We start from the raw sequence: 14,215 nt of genomic DNA, 5'->3' as shown, positions 1-14,215 counted from the left end.
GTCGGTTGAGCGTCCGACTTCAGCCAGGTCACGATCTCGCGGTCCGTGAGTTCAAGCCCCGCGTCGGGCTCTGTGCTGACAGCTCGGAGCCTGGAGCCTGTTTCCGATTCTGTGTCTCCCTCTCTCTCTGCCCCTCCCCTGTTCATGCTCTGTCTCTCTGTGTCTCAAAAATAAATAAACGTTAAAAAAAAAAAAAAAATAGAGATATGTTTTATTTCTCATAAAACTCTTGTGGAAAATCACCTGCTTCCACTCTTCTGGAAAACCTATTTTTATTTAGAAAAAAGGCAAAAAACACAAACAACTTTGATTCTGAGCCACAATACAAAAACTGGGTCCCCCAGATTATCAAACTAAATTCATCCCTCAAATGTTTTCTTCAAATCATCACTGGTTGAGTTATGTTCATAAATAAGCACGTTTTTTATCTGAAGTTGTCAGGGGATGAGGTATTTCAGAGAGAGTGATTTTCCAAATCCCTGCGGTATGCTTTTTGAAAAACATTAAGTCTTTCTAAAATGTATTTAAAACTCTGTGGCTTTCTTGAACAGAATATGTGTAACTCAATATAATCTTTTCTTGACGATTCAGGTAATGACTTCTTAAGCTAGAAGTGTCTTGAGGACAGTCTGGTTATGTTTCTGAAACCCAGGTCAGTACCGGAATATGGCAGGCACTGACGTTGGGGGTCGGGGCGGGGGGTGGGTGGCGGGGAGGATACCCTCTTCGGATTGGAAGGGTTGGAAAGCACTTTCCCAGACACCCCTGCAGCCAGGGCTCTGGGCATGAATTAAGCTCCATAAGTAGCGCTCACTTCGGCAGCACATATACTAAAATTGGGACAATACAGAGAAGATTAGCATGACCCCTGTGCAATGATGCCATGCAAATTCGTGAAGCATTCCGTATTTAAAAATAAATAAGTTCCACAGTAGATGCACTTTTGCAAGATTTTAGAGGTAGAAGTGAGACAGAAGCCATTTTCTTGTCATGCTTTTAGTGGATTTTGCCAGCAACACCATGGAGAAGTGGTTTTCCTGAAGCAACATGCCAGAATCCACTCTCCAGCTACCCAGATCCAGAGGGGCAGTACAGTGACAGCAGTAACAGCTTTATGATTTCAGCTTCCTGATTCTTGGATCACAGTTAAGGGGACTTTTTTTGTTTATTATTGCAGTATCATTCACATACCATAAAATTCACCTTTTTAAAGAGTACAATTTACAAGTTTTTAGTTTAGTCACAAGTTTTTCCTATATTCACAATTTACAAGTTTTAATGTATTCATTAAGTTGCATAACGACCACCAGAATCTAGTTCTAGACTATTTTTATCATCTCCCAAAAAAATCTTTACCCACTAGCAGTAATTCCCCACTCTCCTCCCCAGCCTCACCGCCAGCAACCAGTTATCTAATTTTCTCTCTACGGATTTGCCTATCCTGGACATTTCATAGAAACAGAAACACACGTGTACCCTTTTATGACTGGCTTCCTTCACGTAGCATGTTTTCAAGGTTCGTCAGTGTTGTAGCTCTTATCAGTACTACATTCCTTTTTATGGCTGAATAATATTCTATGGTAGATGACATTTTGTTTATTTTTTCAGCAATTGATGGACAGTTGGTTTGTTTCCACGTTTTGGCTGCACGAATAATACTGCCATGAACACTCATGCAAGTTTTTGTGCAGACATATCTTGTCAATTCTCTTGGGTACACAGCTAGGAGTGGAATTGCTGGGTCATATGAGGGGCCTATGTTTACATTTTTGAGGAACTGCCAAACTGTTTTCCAGAGAGGCTGCTCCATTTTACATTCCCACCAGCAATGTCTGACACTTTCAACGTCTCTGCATCCTCATAAATGCCCGTTATCGTCTGCTTTTTGACTATGGTCATCCTAGCAGGTGTGAAATAGCATCTCTTCGTGGTTTGATTTGCATTTCCTTATGGCTAATGATGTTGAGCATCTTTTCATGTGCATATTGGCTAGTTTTATCTTCTTTGGACAAATGTCTGTTCAAGGGGGCATACACTTTTTTTTTTTTTAATTTGAGAGAGAGAGAGCATGCATGAGTAGGTGAGAGGGGCAGAGAGAGGGAGAGAATCTCAAGCAGTCTCCACACTCACATTGAGCCTGATGTAGGGCTCGATTCCACCACCCTGGGATCATGACCGGAACTAAAATCAAGAATCAGATGCTTAACTGACAGGGGCCCCAAGGGGCCCTCTTCTCGCAGCCTTGGAGGTAAGCAGCCTGCACCAGGGGTGAATTCCATTCTGTTCTGAGCCTTATTCCCAAAAGTAGTGCTTCACACCTGCTCCTTTAGCCCTTCCAACCATTTTGTAAATAGTTGATTTGCTGCCTAAAATAGGTTTTATTTTCTGCCCTGAACTCTGACTGATAAAGCTGTTGAAAAATATTACTCAGAGGCTATTTGCTGGGTTGTTTTCTATTTTACTGCTGTGCTCTAAATATTTAAGGTTGCTAGACAAGCTTTCTCATGTCATACATGCATACATGTACTAGGTTTCTACTGGTGCCATAATGAATCACCACAAACTTAGCGGCTTAAACCACACAGGTTTATTATCTTACAGTCTGTGGGTCAGAAGTGCAACATGGGTCTCACGGGGTAAAATCAAGGTGCCTGCAGGGCTGCACTCCTTTTTGGATGCTCTAGGGGAAGACCCATTTCCACGTCCACTGGAGTTAACTCAAATTTCTTCCAGTACTAGGACCGAGGTCCCTGCTTCCTGGAAAGTTGGCGGCTGAGGGCCATCCCCAGCTTCTAGAGGCCGACAGCAATTCTTAGCTTGTATCCTCCCCTCCTCCATCGGCAAAGCCAGCAATCGTAGGCTGAATCCCTTCCCTCTCGCACTTTGAATCTGTCCTCCTTCCACCTCATCTCTCCAACCACTCAACTTCCTTCTTTCTCCACTCTGAAGACTGAGGCAATTAGGTGGGGCCATCCCAAGAATCCAGGTAATCTCTCCATCGCAAAGTCCTTAACCTCAATCACATCTGCAGAGTTTCTTTTGCTATGTAAGGTATGTACTCAGGTCCTGAGCTACAGTGAGAACATCTGGGGGAAGGCCATTATCCTTTTCACCACAGTGAAGATCTTCATGGTTTAAAACTTCCAAGTCAGAAGCCATTTGACATTAGAACTTTAATGTTGGGTTATTGCCACATTCAGATATAGCTTATTATTTTTTTCAAAGTACTTCAAACATCTCGTAACTACCAATTATTACTACTAATAATTACAACCATGATCTGAAGGTATAAAGTACAGATATTTTGACACTAAAGCCCCAGGACATAAAAGTTAATAGCCCAAGTTCCTGCCACTTTTTCTAGCACTGAGACACAGCTGGGTAATAACAGTTTATATTTACCGGCAGCTGGCTGGTTCAGTTGGTGGAGCATGCAACTCCCGACCTCAGGGTCGTGAGTTCAAGCCCCATGTTGGGTGTAGAGCTTGATAGCTAGCTAGCTAGCTAGACAGCATTGTCCATTATCCCCTTTATAATACCTTCTTTTACAATATCCCTAGGAGGCACACAAAATGGAATAAGTCCATTCTTCTCTTTCTACAAATGAGTAAATGGAACTCAGACTAAATAACCTACGCAACATTTCTTTCAGATGAAGCGGTCTCATGAGGGGCATACAACTGATAAATGGACCAGGCAGAGAAAATGAGCAGGTCGCAATCCTCCCAGGGAAAATGGTGACATTTAGAATATTTTTAGGAATGGTATAAAAACAACAAATAGTGCTTGCTGATTTGATCTGAAACAGTGTAAAAGTTAAGCTTTCACTTTGAGGAAAACCAGGGAGTAAGCACTTGCTTTTCAAGGTTTTCATGAAGCTATGCTACCTCACTCTTCTTAAATGAACAGGCGAAGAGGTACTAAAGGCACTCTATCAGATCTGGTCTCTTTTACTCGGGGACGACAAGGGACAGAAGAGTGAGGACAAGTACAGAAAGGCATGCAAAAGCAAATCTAAACAAACCAAAAGTAGGTAGAGATAATAAGCAGACACACAGAAGGATGGTCCTGTACCTTCTTCAGATTGTATTCTGCTTCATCAAATATACTGCAGGCTTTAAACTTAAAATCTTTGATTCTATGATTTTTCCAACTGTGATGCTCCCAAAGAAATGAGATAAAATGAGAAAATGACTCAATTCATCTGCATCTGCCTCTTTACCTTCCAGCACCCGTTAGGGAAACAGGATGGTCAATCAGGTACTTGAACTTAGTTCTTCGAACAGGGTGATGCCAGACTTGGTCAGTCGGACGCGGAAGAGTGCCCTGGGGATAAAAAAAAAAAAGCAAATATATGAATACACAGCAGAGGGCGCTGTAGTCAAATGAAATCAATCCTTAATCCTTTCCAAGGTTTACATTAAGGGCAGTTGGATAGTCTGAGGAGAAAAAGAATTCTCATTCAATACTGGGGAGGAAAAGTGAAACTAGGACAATTCCAAAGTGAAAGGAAAATATCAAGACTAAGAGTAGTAATGCTCGCTTAGGTAAATCACATTTAAAAAAGCATTTCCTTGGCAACACTGGTACAAACGATTTTAGTTTTCAAACTAGGAAATTAATTTTAAAGTATTTTGGAAGACAATCAAGAATACATAGTGTTAAAAAAGAAACAACAGGCCCAAAATGGAGTAAGATGTGCTAAGCCCCACATCAGCAAACCAACATTTCCGTAACATCTTACCTAACCGCAGTTCTGGCATCTCCCAAAGGGGCGTTTTAAGCCCATCGGCTGGAAGTTCCTGATCAGCACGAGTGAGGTAATCAGCCTGAGAGGCTCCCACCCTTCCCCCAAGGGGAAGATGACCTTGCCTGAAATAATCCTTTCTTTTGTTAATGACTTCCTTGTCCCTGACCCCTTCTACCAGTAAAAGCCCTCTATTTTGTACAGTTCCTCAGAACTCCTTTCCACTTCCCATAGGGGATGCTGCCTGATTCATGAATTGCTGAAGAAAGCCAATTAGGTCTTCAAATTTACTCAGTTGAATTTTGGTTTTTAACAATAACACGCTCAATAAATACTTAATGAGCTGGATACCAAGAAGACATGTGTTCCCAAGTACTCGATGTATGTGTATGTTCACCTTTGGGGTTTTAGTCTTCTTAGGAGGCAGTAAGTTTTCAGGACAAGGACCAGCATTGGCTGCAGAGGCCAGAGAAAGAAGAACTTCCTCAGGGATGAACTCACTCTGAAGGGATGAAGGAAGGGGTTTTGAACGATCCACCATAGTTTTTTTCTCCTTTAGTTCAGGCAGTCCTAAGAAAGTAATGGGAAAGAAAAACCTGCTGTAGTTTATTGTAGATTTAGTTCGGAGGTTCCCACGCTGCCTCAATACCATCTGTATATTTCCAACAGAGAAAACACTGCTTCTAGCTGCCAGAAACATAACGATATTTTAAACACTGAACATCATCTTGTCAAGGGAAAAAAAAAAAAATTGCCTGCCCCCCTCACTTTTACACCACACACAGCTTCAAAATCTGATGCACAATTATTCCACATTCCAAATTGAAAATTAAACTCACTTCACTTGCTCAATGAAACGGGATAGTCTTAAAATGATGGAAATGTCTATTTCCCCTTTGATGTGAGAATGACAGATCTCTCCTCAAAACTGTCAAATTATTGAGTAATTATTTCTGTGTAAAGTCAAAGGTGAGAATAATCGACATTAAATTGGGGCATTTGTAGAGTGGAAGGGATCAGAATCGGGTTTAAGAGGAAAAGCAGGATTAGGACTGTTGGCAATGAAGAGTGGAATCATCTGAGAAAATTGGCTGAGCAGGAACAGTACGAATGTTCCATTCAGCCTGACTAGGGCAGAGGGATTGTGAAGATGGGGAATGGGGGGGGGGGGGATAAATAGGAAAAAGGCTTCCTATGAAGTCAGTCAAGGAGGGTTGGGCTGTCACTCTTAACAGATCTGCATCCCTCACAAAGTATGGCTTCTGTTAATTTCTACAAGGAGGTCATACCTTCCTGGTTCACCAACAAAACTTCTCAAGTTCACATGACCAAATCTCTTTATCTCTTGAATGTTTGAAAAGGAGTTAGAATATCACAACAGGAAAAAAAAAAATGCTGGGTAGGGCTTTAGCGAAATCTTCCCTAAAAACAAGATCAAAGTGTTGGAGGGAGTTTAGCATGGGAGTAGGAATGAGTCTAGCTGATTATTATTCTAGTACAGATCTGCATTATCTGTATATGAATGAAAATTCTTAAATAAGGAATTCTTATCTTTAATTACTAAAACCCGATACAAACTGTTCCTTAAAGTCAGAGACCAGGTACCAAAAAAAAGTAGTTTCATGCAACTATTGGTACCTAAAATGGATGAATTTAAAACAATATAAAACTGGGCGCCTGAGCAGCTCAGTTGGTTAAACGTCAGACTTGGGCTCAGGGCATCATCTCACAGCGAGTTCGAGCCCCTCACTGGGCATCGCTGCACACAGCCCGCTATGGATCCTTAGATACCCCCCCCCGCCCCTCCCCCCTTGTGCTTGTTCACTCACTCTCTCTAAAAAATAAATAAATATAAAAAATTTTAAATAATAACACAATATAAAGCTCATCATCATTTGGGGCACCTGGGTGGCATAGTCAGTTAAGCGTGGGACTCTTGGTTTCTGCTTAGGTCATGATCTCCCAGTTTACTGGGTTTTAGCCCTGCATCAGGCTCTGTGCAGGCAGCGCAGAGCCTGCTTGGGATACTTTCTCTCCCTTCCCCACTTGTGCTGTCTCTCTCTAAAATAAATAAATAAAACAAACAAAAAACTCAACATCTGAAAACAAAAATTAGTCTTTAGGTGGAGTAGTGAGGCAGGACTCTGACTCAAAAATACTATAAAAGGAATTTTTTTTTTTTTTTTTTTTTATTGAAACGAGTGTATTGGAAAATGCAACTAATTAAGGTAGCCTGATATCTCAGATTCTGGAAAAAGGTGAATGGATTGTGGATTGTGAGATCCGACTACGGCCATGATCACTGATGTCTGCGGGATCCATGAAGAACTTTACCTGTCTCTTCCTTGGATGCAGAGACTTTTAATTTTTTGCCCTCTGCCGTTGACACGGAGGTTAGCAATGTGGAGGGCGTTTTTGGAAGAGACATAATCAACAATGCCTCCTACCACTTTCTTTAGTAATTTGGAACGTCCCTCCAAAAAGCTAACTTAGAAACAAATCCTCGGCGTCCTGGGATTTGGCAGGTTTGCCACACTGTCCTGCAGACAAAAAAAAAAGGGGGGGGGGGGGGAGTCCCATTAAGTGCTTAAGAAAAATATGCAAAAATATGCATTTTAGAAAAATATGCAAAGATCAGAGTTTTGAGTCTTAAGATCAGAGTTTATAATACATCTGGCGTGGGTTTTCCTTCTTTGGGGAGACTTCTGGGTTCTCTCACATCACCTGACGCCACTGAAGCCTACGGGTGGGTCAGGGTCTGGGTCCAGGCCGGGAAGGGCACGCTCGGCCCACCCACCTACCGCGGGCCCCACCCGAAGGGCGCCCCTCGGTCCAGGTGGGGGGCTCCGGTCCCCGGCCTCCCGACACGCAGCGTCCTTGAGCACGCCGCCTCCGCGGACTCCGGGCGGGGCAGGGGGCGCGCCCAGGCGGCAATGGACGTGATGGGAAACACGCACTTGGAGCCGGTACCTGTGAATTGTGTTTCCCGCCAGACATCTGGTCGCTTCGCCCTTTCCCGGAACGCCTGCGTGTTGTCATAGAAACCCAGGACCCCGAGCTTTCGCAACGCTCACTGGGGGCTGTCTTGGGCGGTGCCTGCGGAGCGGGGAGACAGCTAACAATCCCAACACTCGGGGAATCGGGGGTTTTCACCGCGGCATAGGTTCAGCAGCAACAGAATACAGAAATATTTAATCGGGCCGTTCTCACGGGGTGCGAAAGTGTCTAGATCCCGGTGCTTCCGCCCGCAGGTCGTCGCCAGTGCGCAGGCGCTAGCAGTGGCCGGGGTCGCTCTTCCCCTCCCCCGGGAAGGACCTCAGTGGCTCCCGACAGCAGGTATCGATGAGTTGGAGCCAGCGTCCCGTAAGAGATTTGTTTTTCCATCGATCTCTCCCACTTTTATGTTGTTTTGCATATTTTTCTAAAAGCCAAATTCAAGGAGAAATTAGGGAATCAAAAGCTCTGGGTCCCCAGCAGTTGAGGCTTCCTTGCCGATGCTGCCCCCTGGCCTTGACATCTCCAACAAGTCTTCCTTGGGCCCTTAAGCACAGCCCTCAGCCCCACCCCATAACCGACCCAGCACACTGAAAGCATTCTTACGTCTAGGCTTGTTGTGGCTGGAGGCAGGGAAGGAGACTACACTTGAGGCGAAACCAACCCAAGTAACATCGTTGGGTCTTGGGTCTTCTTAAAACCCTGTTCTCGGGGAACTGAGAGGAGGAACTGAGATCCCAGCCCCTTACCGCCCCCAAGGATCATTTTCTGTTAAGATGGAGCCTTAATGCCAAACAATGATGGCTGAAATCCCAGTGTCTGGATGACTCCAGTCTAGCAAATAAACTTTAAAAGGAAAGGGAACTTATCTTGTTCAACAGCCCCATTCCTTAGTACCAAGCACAGTACAAGCCCGGCCCAAACACCTTCAGTCCATGGTATTTGAAAATCAACTGGACCGTTGTACTGTCCTGTGCTGACAGATTTGGTTTTTGATGTTCAGGGTAATAGCAATGAAAAATATGAGCAAGTGTGGAAAATAAAAATAGCACAATCCCTGTGGTCCCTTCTAATTCTCCTAGGCAACCACCTTGGCTGTCTGAGCATTTTAGCCTTTAACCCTATCCCATCACCCTAGTTTTTCTCTAGATTTTCCAACAATTAAAATACACACATAGCACTCATAGAGCACACATGAACTGGCAGTCACCAAAATCGGCTAAGGGCAGAAACAATGCAGAAGCAGGGGGACAGTAATTTTCCTGCAAATTATATTTGTGTTTCTCCATCTTCATTGTTGTTGTGACTATACATTTCTAGTTTGGAACCATAAGAAGACTGAACGTCAGAGGCCCTAAAATTACAGCTCTCAGCTTATACAGTTTATCAAGCCTTTGGGTACTGGAAGAACAAAATAATTCATCTTACACATTCTTAACCTGTTTTTTTGTTTTTGTTTTTTTTTTTAATCTCAGTAGGACATTGATAGAAGAGGTGAAGACCCGCAAACAGATTCAAGAGATACATAGAAGTATAATCCAGGGGCACCTAAGTGGTGCAGTGGGTTAAGCGTCCAACTCTTGATCTCAGCTCAGGTCCTATCAGGGCTCCTGGGATTGAGCCCCGCCTCGGGTTCTTGGCTGCCAGCCTGAAGCCTGCTTGGATTCTTTCTCCCTCTGTTTCTGTTCCTCTTCCATGCACTCGCTCTACAGCAAAGGTTAACTTCTCATTTTCTGTCCTGTGCAGGGGTGTGGTGATTACACAGGCTGTTTCCTGAGCAAAGTTGTAGAAATGTATGGAGTAATAAGCACAAGAACAGATGAGAATTTAAGAACATCACAATTGGGGCGCCTGGGTGGCTCAGTCGGTCAAGCACCCAACTTGGGCTCAGGTCATGATCTGCCGGTTCATGGGTTCGAGCCCCGTGTCAGGCTCTGTGCTGACAGCTCAGAGCCTGGAGACTGCTTTGGATTGTGTCTCCCTCTCTCTCTGCTCCTCCCCCACTTTCACTCTGTCTCTCTCTCTCAAAAACAAACATAAAAAATTTAAAAAAAAAATTACAGTAAGACCATAGCTATCGAAGAATACAGTTGCTACTCTTGGGAAATTCCTCTTGTAATTTTGAATGCTAGCAAGGGAACCTAAAGCGGACAAAGGTAAAGTATTATTGAAGTCTTTGATGGAAAATATTACGGCAAAGGGTGCCTGGGTGGCCCAGTCGGTTAAGTGTCCGACTCTTGGTTTCGGCACAGAGCACAATCATACGGTTTCATGAGTTCGAGCCCCACATCAGGCTGTGCGCTGACAGTGCAGAGCCTGCTTGGAATTCTCTTTCTCTCCCTCTCTCTGCTCTTCCCCCACTTGCTTCTCTGGCTCTCTCAAGTAAATAAACTTAAAAAAAAAAAAAAAAAAGTATCACAGCAAAATCCAAGATGAGCAGGTAATAATTTTCCTAAATAGAAAACCTCACGATAGTAAAAATGTCAGCCCAAGGTAGAAGCGGGGCTAACTGAGCTGGCTGGCATCGGCTGACTTCGGTGGCAGCTTAACACCAACTCAGCAGGAGGGTCCTCCGGCTTCGAGTGGACGTGATCTCAGAACAGAACCCAGTCAGTGTGATCACTAAACATGCCCTCAACTGGGAAAAGAAACTACAAACAGTGGGAGCGTGTTTGCACCCATCTCCTTTGTACCAATTCATTTTCTAAATGTGTGGGCAGGGACTGGACACCCACCTGCGGGCACTTACATGTCGCATGCATGGCTCCAGGAGGGAGTTTGAGTGGGAAGTAGGCCAGTGTTTGTACTTAATGTAAAGAACGAAGCTACCAATGAATGTCGTGAAAGAGACGTGAGGGAAAGAAATCAAGGCGTTAGGAAAAGTACTGCCCAGCCAAGCACTTCTCAGGGGAAGCGGAACGTCAGCCGGTCTTAGTTCCATCATTCAATTCACTTAAGTACCCTCCTTCTGATTCCCCGTGGGTGTGCCTACAGGAAGAACTATGCTTTCGACTTTGTTCACAAGCATTATCTTCAGTGCAGACCACAGTACCGGAACATGGCACTGATGCAGTCTAGAACAAACTCATCTTTCTCATCAGACCATAAAGTGGGCTTCTACAGAGCAAATTCAGTCAGCAACCGTGCTGGGCTGAGTATGCCCGTCCATGTGCGATTTCTCGTGGTAATGTACAAACCGGCATGCCAGTTTTATTCACCAGATCCATGACCGTAGGTAGTTGAGTCCAAATGCAGGCTGAGCCTAAAAGGTCAGCACCCTCAACTTCGGTAAGTTCATCAAGGAAAACTACCACACTGTGGCTTCGCCCCTAGTGCCAATCAGTACTCACGTGGTCCAAGAAATAGGGCGGGAGGGGGACACCTAAGGGGGAAGGGACTTCCTCCTTCCCACTCCTCTGGTCCTGCAGAGGCAGGTGGGTAGAGCTAGACCATGGAAGACTAGAGAAATTCTTGGCTGTCCGTGTGATAAATGCTTTTATGGAAAGAGTGTTGTGATATCCAATCCTGGTCGTAATAGGTTTCTATTAGGAGGAGATTCTTTGGAGGAAGGAAAGCAATGTCTCTCGCTTCAAAATCCGTTTCCCCAAGTCTTGTCTGAAAAGGCACGCTTCTTGACCAACAGATTTTCCACCTCTCATTAGAAAACGAAGTCCATTTCTGCCCATTAGGGGAGGGGGTAGATGCATTTTCAGAAACAGCCATTCACAAGTTTTAAGAGGCCCAGAGCAAAAGGAATCAAGCAAGCAACAAAGACCACAATGAAGAGGAGGCTCCAAATGTCACTGTCACAACTGGGCCTTGTTATTTATTAACCTGGCATCTGTAACCTGGCTCCTCCTCTATCATTCTGGATAAGAAAATTGTTCTTTGCCTTCTCTCTGGCTATCTTCAGCACATAAAGCTGCCTGACATGGAGAGGAAAAACATTTATAATTATGAAATATGTAGATGATATGGAATAAACTTGGAAGTTACTGTGAAAACAACAGAGACTAGGTTTTCTCCAAATATATCTATTCCCCACACTCTTCAAATATGCAACAGGTTACCATTTTTGAACGTAGAGTTTAAGTTCACATTAAGACAGTGCATACTAGGGGCGCCTGGTTGGCGCAGTCAGTTAAGCGTCCGACTTCAGCCAGGTCACCATCTCGCGGTCCGTGAGTTCGAGCCCCGCGTCGGGCTCTGGGCGGATGGCTCAGAGCCTGGAGCCTGTTTCCGATTCTGTGTCTCCCTCTCTCTCTGCCCCTCCCCCGTTCATGATCTGTCTCTCTCTGTCCCAAAAATAAAATAAACGTTGAAAAAAAAGAAAAAAAAATTAAATAAAAAAAAAAAAAAGACAGTGCATACTAAAGAAAGTGATGGTACCGGTGATTCGACAACCAGGGAAGGGGACGAGGGGATGGGGCTCCTGAATCGGAAACTCAGAAAAAGAGTAAACACGACTGAATTAGAAAAGACCTCGGGTTCTCCATGACCCTTCTGCTGCGCTCAGAACACGACAGATTTAAAGCACAAGCTGGACAGGTGGAGACCCAGGAAGGACAGAGTGCTGGCTGGCTGGGGCCTGAGCTCTCTCCTCTCACCCAAGAGTTGGCACATTCGCACACGGGAATTTGAATTGTATCCCTAATCGACTGGACGCACAGACTTCCTCCTGTTTCAGAATTATTTAAAACAATGTGAAAAGTACATCTGCCACTTTGTTAAAACATGACCACCACGAAGCACAGTGGAGTCTCTGCCAGCTTGAAAGCACGCCACCGGGACGGGCATCCTGACAGCGGAAATGGGAATGCAATGTTGTAATGTAGAAGCAAGAAGAAAGCATTTAGAAAGAAGGAATACAGAAGAGGCAATCTGGAATTAAAAAAAAAAAACAAACCATTACTTCTGAGATTAACCCTTTCTTTTTCTCAAGTCCAAATTAGCTACTTAAAAGTCTTGATGGTTTATGGGGTCGCCTGGGTGGCTCGGTCAGTTTAGCATCCAACTCTTGATTTCAGCTCAGGTCATGATCTCAGGGTCATGAGATCGAGCCCCGCGCTTTGGGCTCTGTGCTGGGTGTGGAACCTGTTAGTTCTCTCTCTCTCTCTCTCTCTCTCTCTCTCTCTCTCTCTCTCTCCCTCTGCTCCTCCCCCGCTTGCACGCGCTCTCTCTCAAAAAAAAAAAAGTCTTTATGCTTTACACACACACAAAATGGAAACTTTATTAAGAACTTTGTAGATTATATAGATTGTACAGCATTCCTACTAATGTAAAGCTGATCAATTTTATCATTCTTGATGTTCACACAGAGCATTAAGTTATGGTGAGAAGATCATTGGGGGGTGGCAAGCCGGAAGGCCTTTACTCTCCCTGTTTCAACCAGAGTTGAAGCCGTGTTTTACCTCCTTCATAAACTGGGTTCCAACATTCTATTACCTGATATACCAGATGGAAACTTTAGTCATGCTAGAAACTACTCAAATGCTTATGTAAGCTTTACTAATAATACTCATTTTATTCCTCAAAACCTTTATGTCCCAGTTTCTTCGGTTTCTGAGCCATAAACGTAAAGCCTGGAGATAAGATATGTAAAGCAATGTCTAAGGCCTTTCTCGGATAGCATATATGCATACATATATAAACTGTCTTATATAAACTACCTAAGTCACATAAAGTTTTGCACAAGATTAGTAAGCAAGCCCGTTACACATTATTAACAAAAGTATGAACTATGTCTTCCATTAAGAATTTTGCCTTCCAAGACGATAAGCATTCTTTACACTGGCAAAAGTAAGGCCTCATTAATTGCCTTCCTCTCCATAAATTCTAAAATTTAACTATAAAATATACACATTAGTTCTAACACTTGACTGAAATACCTAGGTAAAAGCAGACATACTTTTCTTTTTAGCAGCTTACCCCTATGCTAAACAAGATAAAGATGAAAGTAATTTTGGAGGCGGAAACATGAGTGCCACTCAATCTTGTTCAATTCTTGTCGGTTCCATTTCGGGAGAGCTTATAAATCAGTCAAGGTATGACGGGGACTGACATCATCTCGAGTCTGTGTGAAAGCACATATTCTCGGGAGTGTGCAGCATATGAAACATTCACATTTTTAAAAGATTCCAACCAGATAATAAGGATTCAGATTTAGACTTTACGGAGGGTAAGAGGATAACGAGGCCCTTTTTTGGCCAGAACTAGTGCTCTGCAACAAACCTATGAGGTAGTTATCACCCCCATTTATAGATGAGGAAAACTGTGGCTCTGATAAATGAAGCAACTGTGCCCACTGTCACGCCGCTAGTAAGCATGGGGCTGTCTGCGTCAAATGCCTGTGCACGCTTTTTTGCTGCGCCCGTGATGCTCTGACTGGGTATTTTGGGTAGGAGAGAACAGGTGTACCAAAGAACAGGGCTCCAGCCAGCCATCCCAATCTCAACCAGAAGCAGCTATATTTTA

The 14,215-nt window shown here is 43.9% G+C and overlaps 1 protein-coding gene and 1 non-coding gene across 2 annotated transcripts in view; one reads left to right on the top strand and one right to left on the bottom strand.

Annotated features, from left to right (window-relative positions):
• Positions 1-9,341, bottom strand: part of AXDND1 (axonemal dynein light chain domain containing 1) — an 86,908-nt gene extending 77,567 nt beyond the window's left edge. Inside the window, exons 1-4 of the mRNA XM_043567650.1 lie at positions 7,718-9,341; positions 7,082-7,287; positions 5,145-5,317; positions 4,223-4,326 (exon numbers count right to left, since the gene is read on the bottom strand). Of these exons, the coding sequence (XP_043423585.1) occupies positions 4,223-4,326; positions 5,145-5,317; positions 7,082-7,175 (371 nt within the window). The 5' untranslated portion in view covers positions 7,176-7,287; positions 7,718-9,341. The remainder of the gene's footprint in view (positions 1-4,222; positions 4,327-5,144; positions 5,318-7,081; positions 7,288-7,717) is intronic.
• LOC122476667 lies at positions 807-913 on the top strand. Its single transcript, XR_006295581.1, has one exon. It is a non-coding gene; the product is annotated as a U6 spliceosomal RNA (small nuclear RNA).
• Positions 9,342-14,215: the final 4,874 nt, after the last annotated feature.

The sequence above is a fragment of the Prionailurus bengalensis genome, chromosome E4 (genome assembly GCF_016509475.1).
Source record: "Prionailurus bengalensis isolate Pbe53 chromosome E4, Fcat_Pben_1.1_paternal_pri, whole genome shotgun sequence".
NCBI lineage: Eukaryota > Metazoa > Chordata > Mammalia > Carnivora > Felidae > Prionailurus > Prionailurus bengalensis.
Note: the sequence above shows the minus strand (reverse complement) of the source record. Positions and strands in the feature narration are given on the sequence as shown.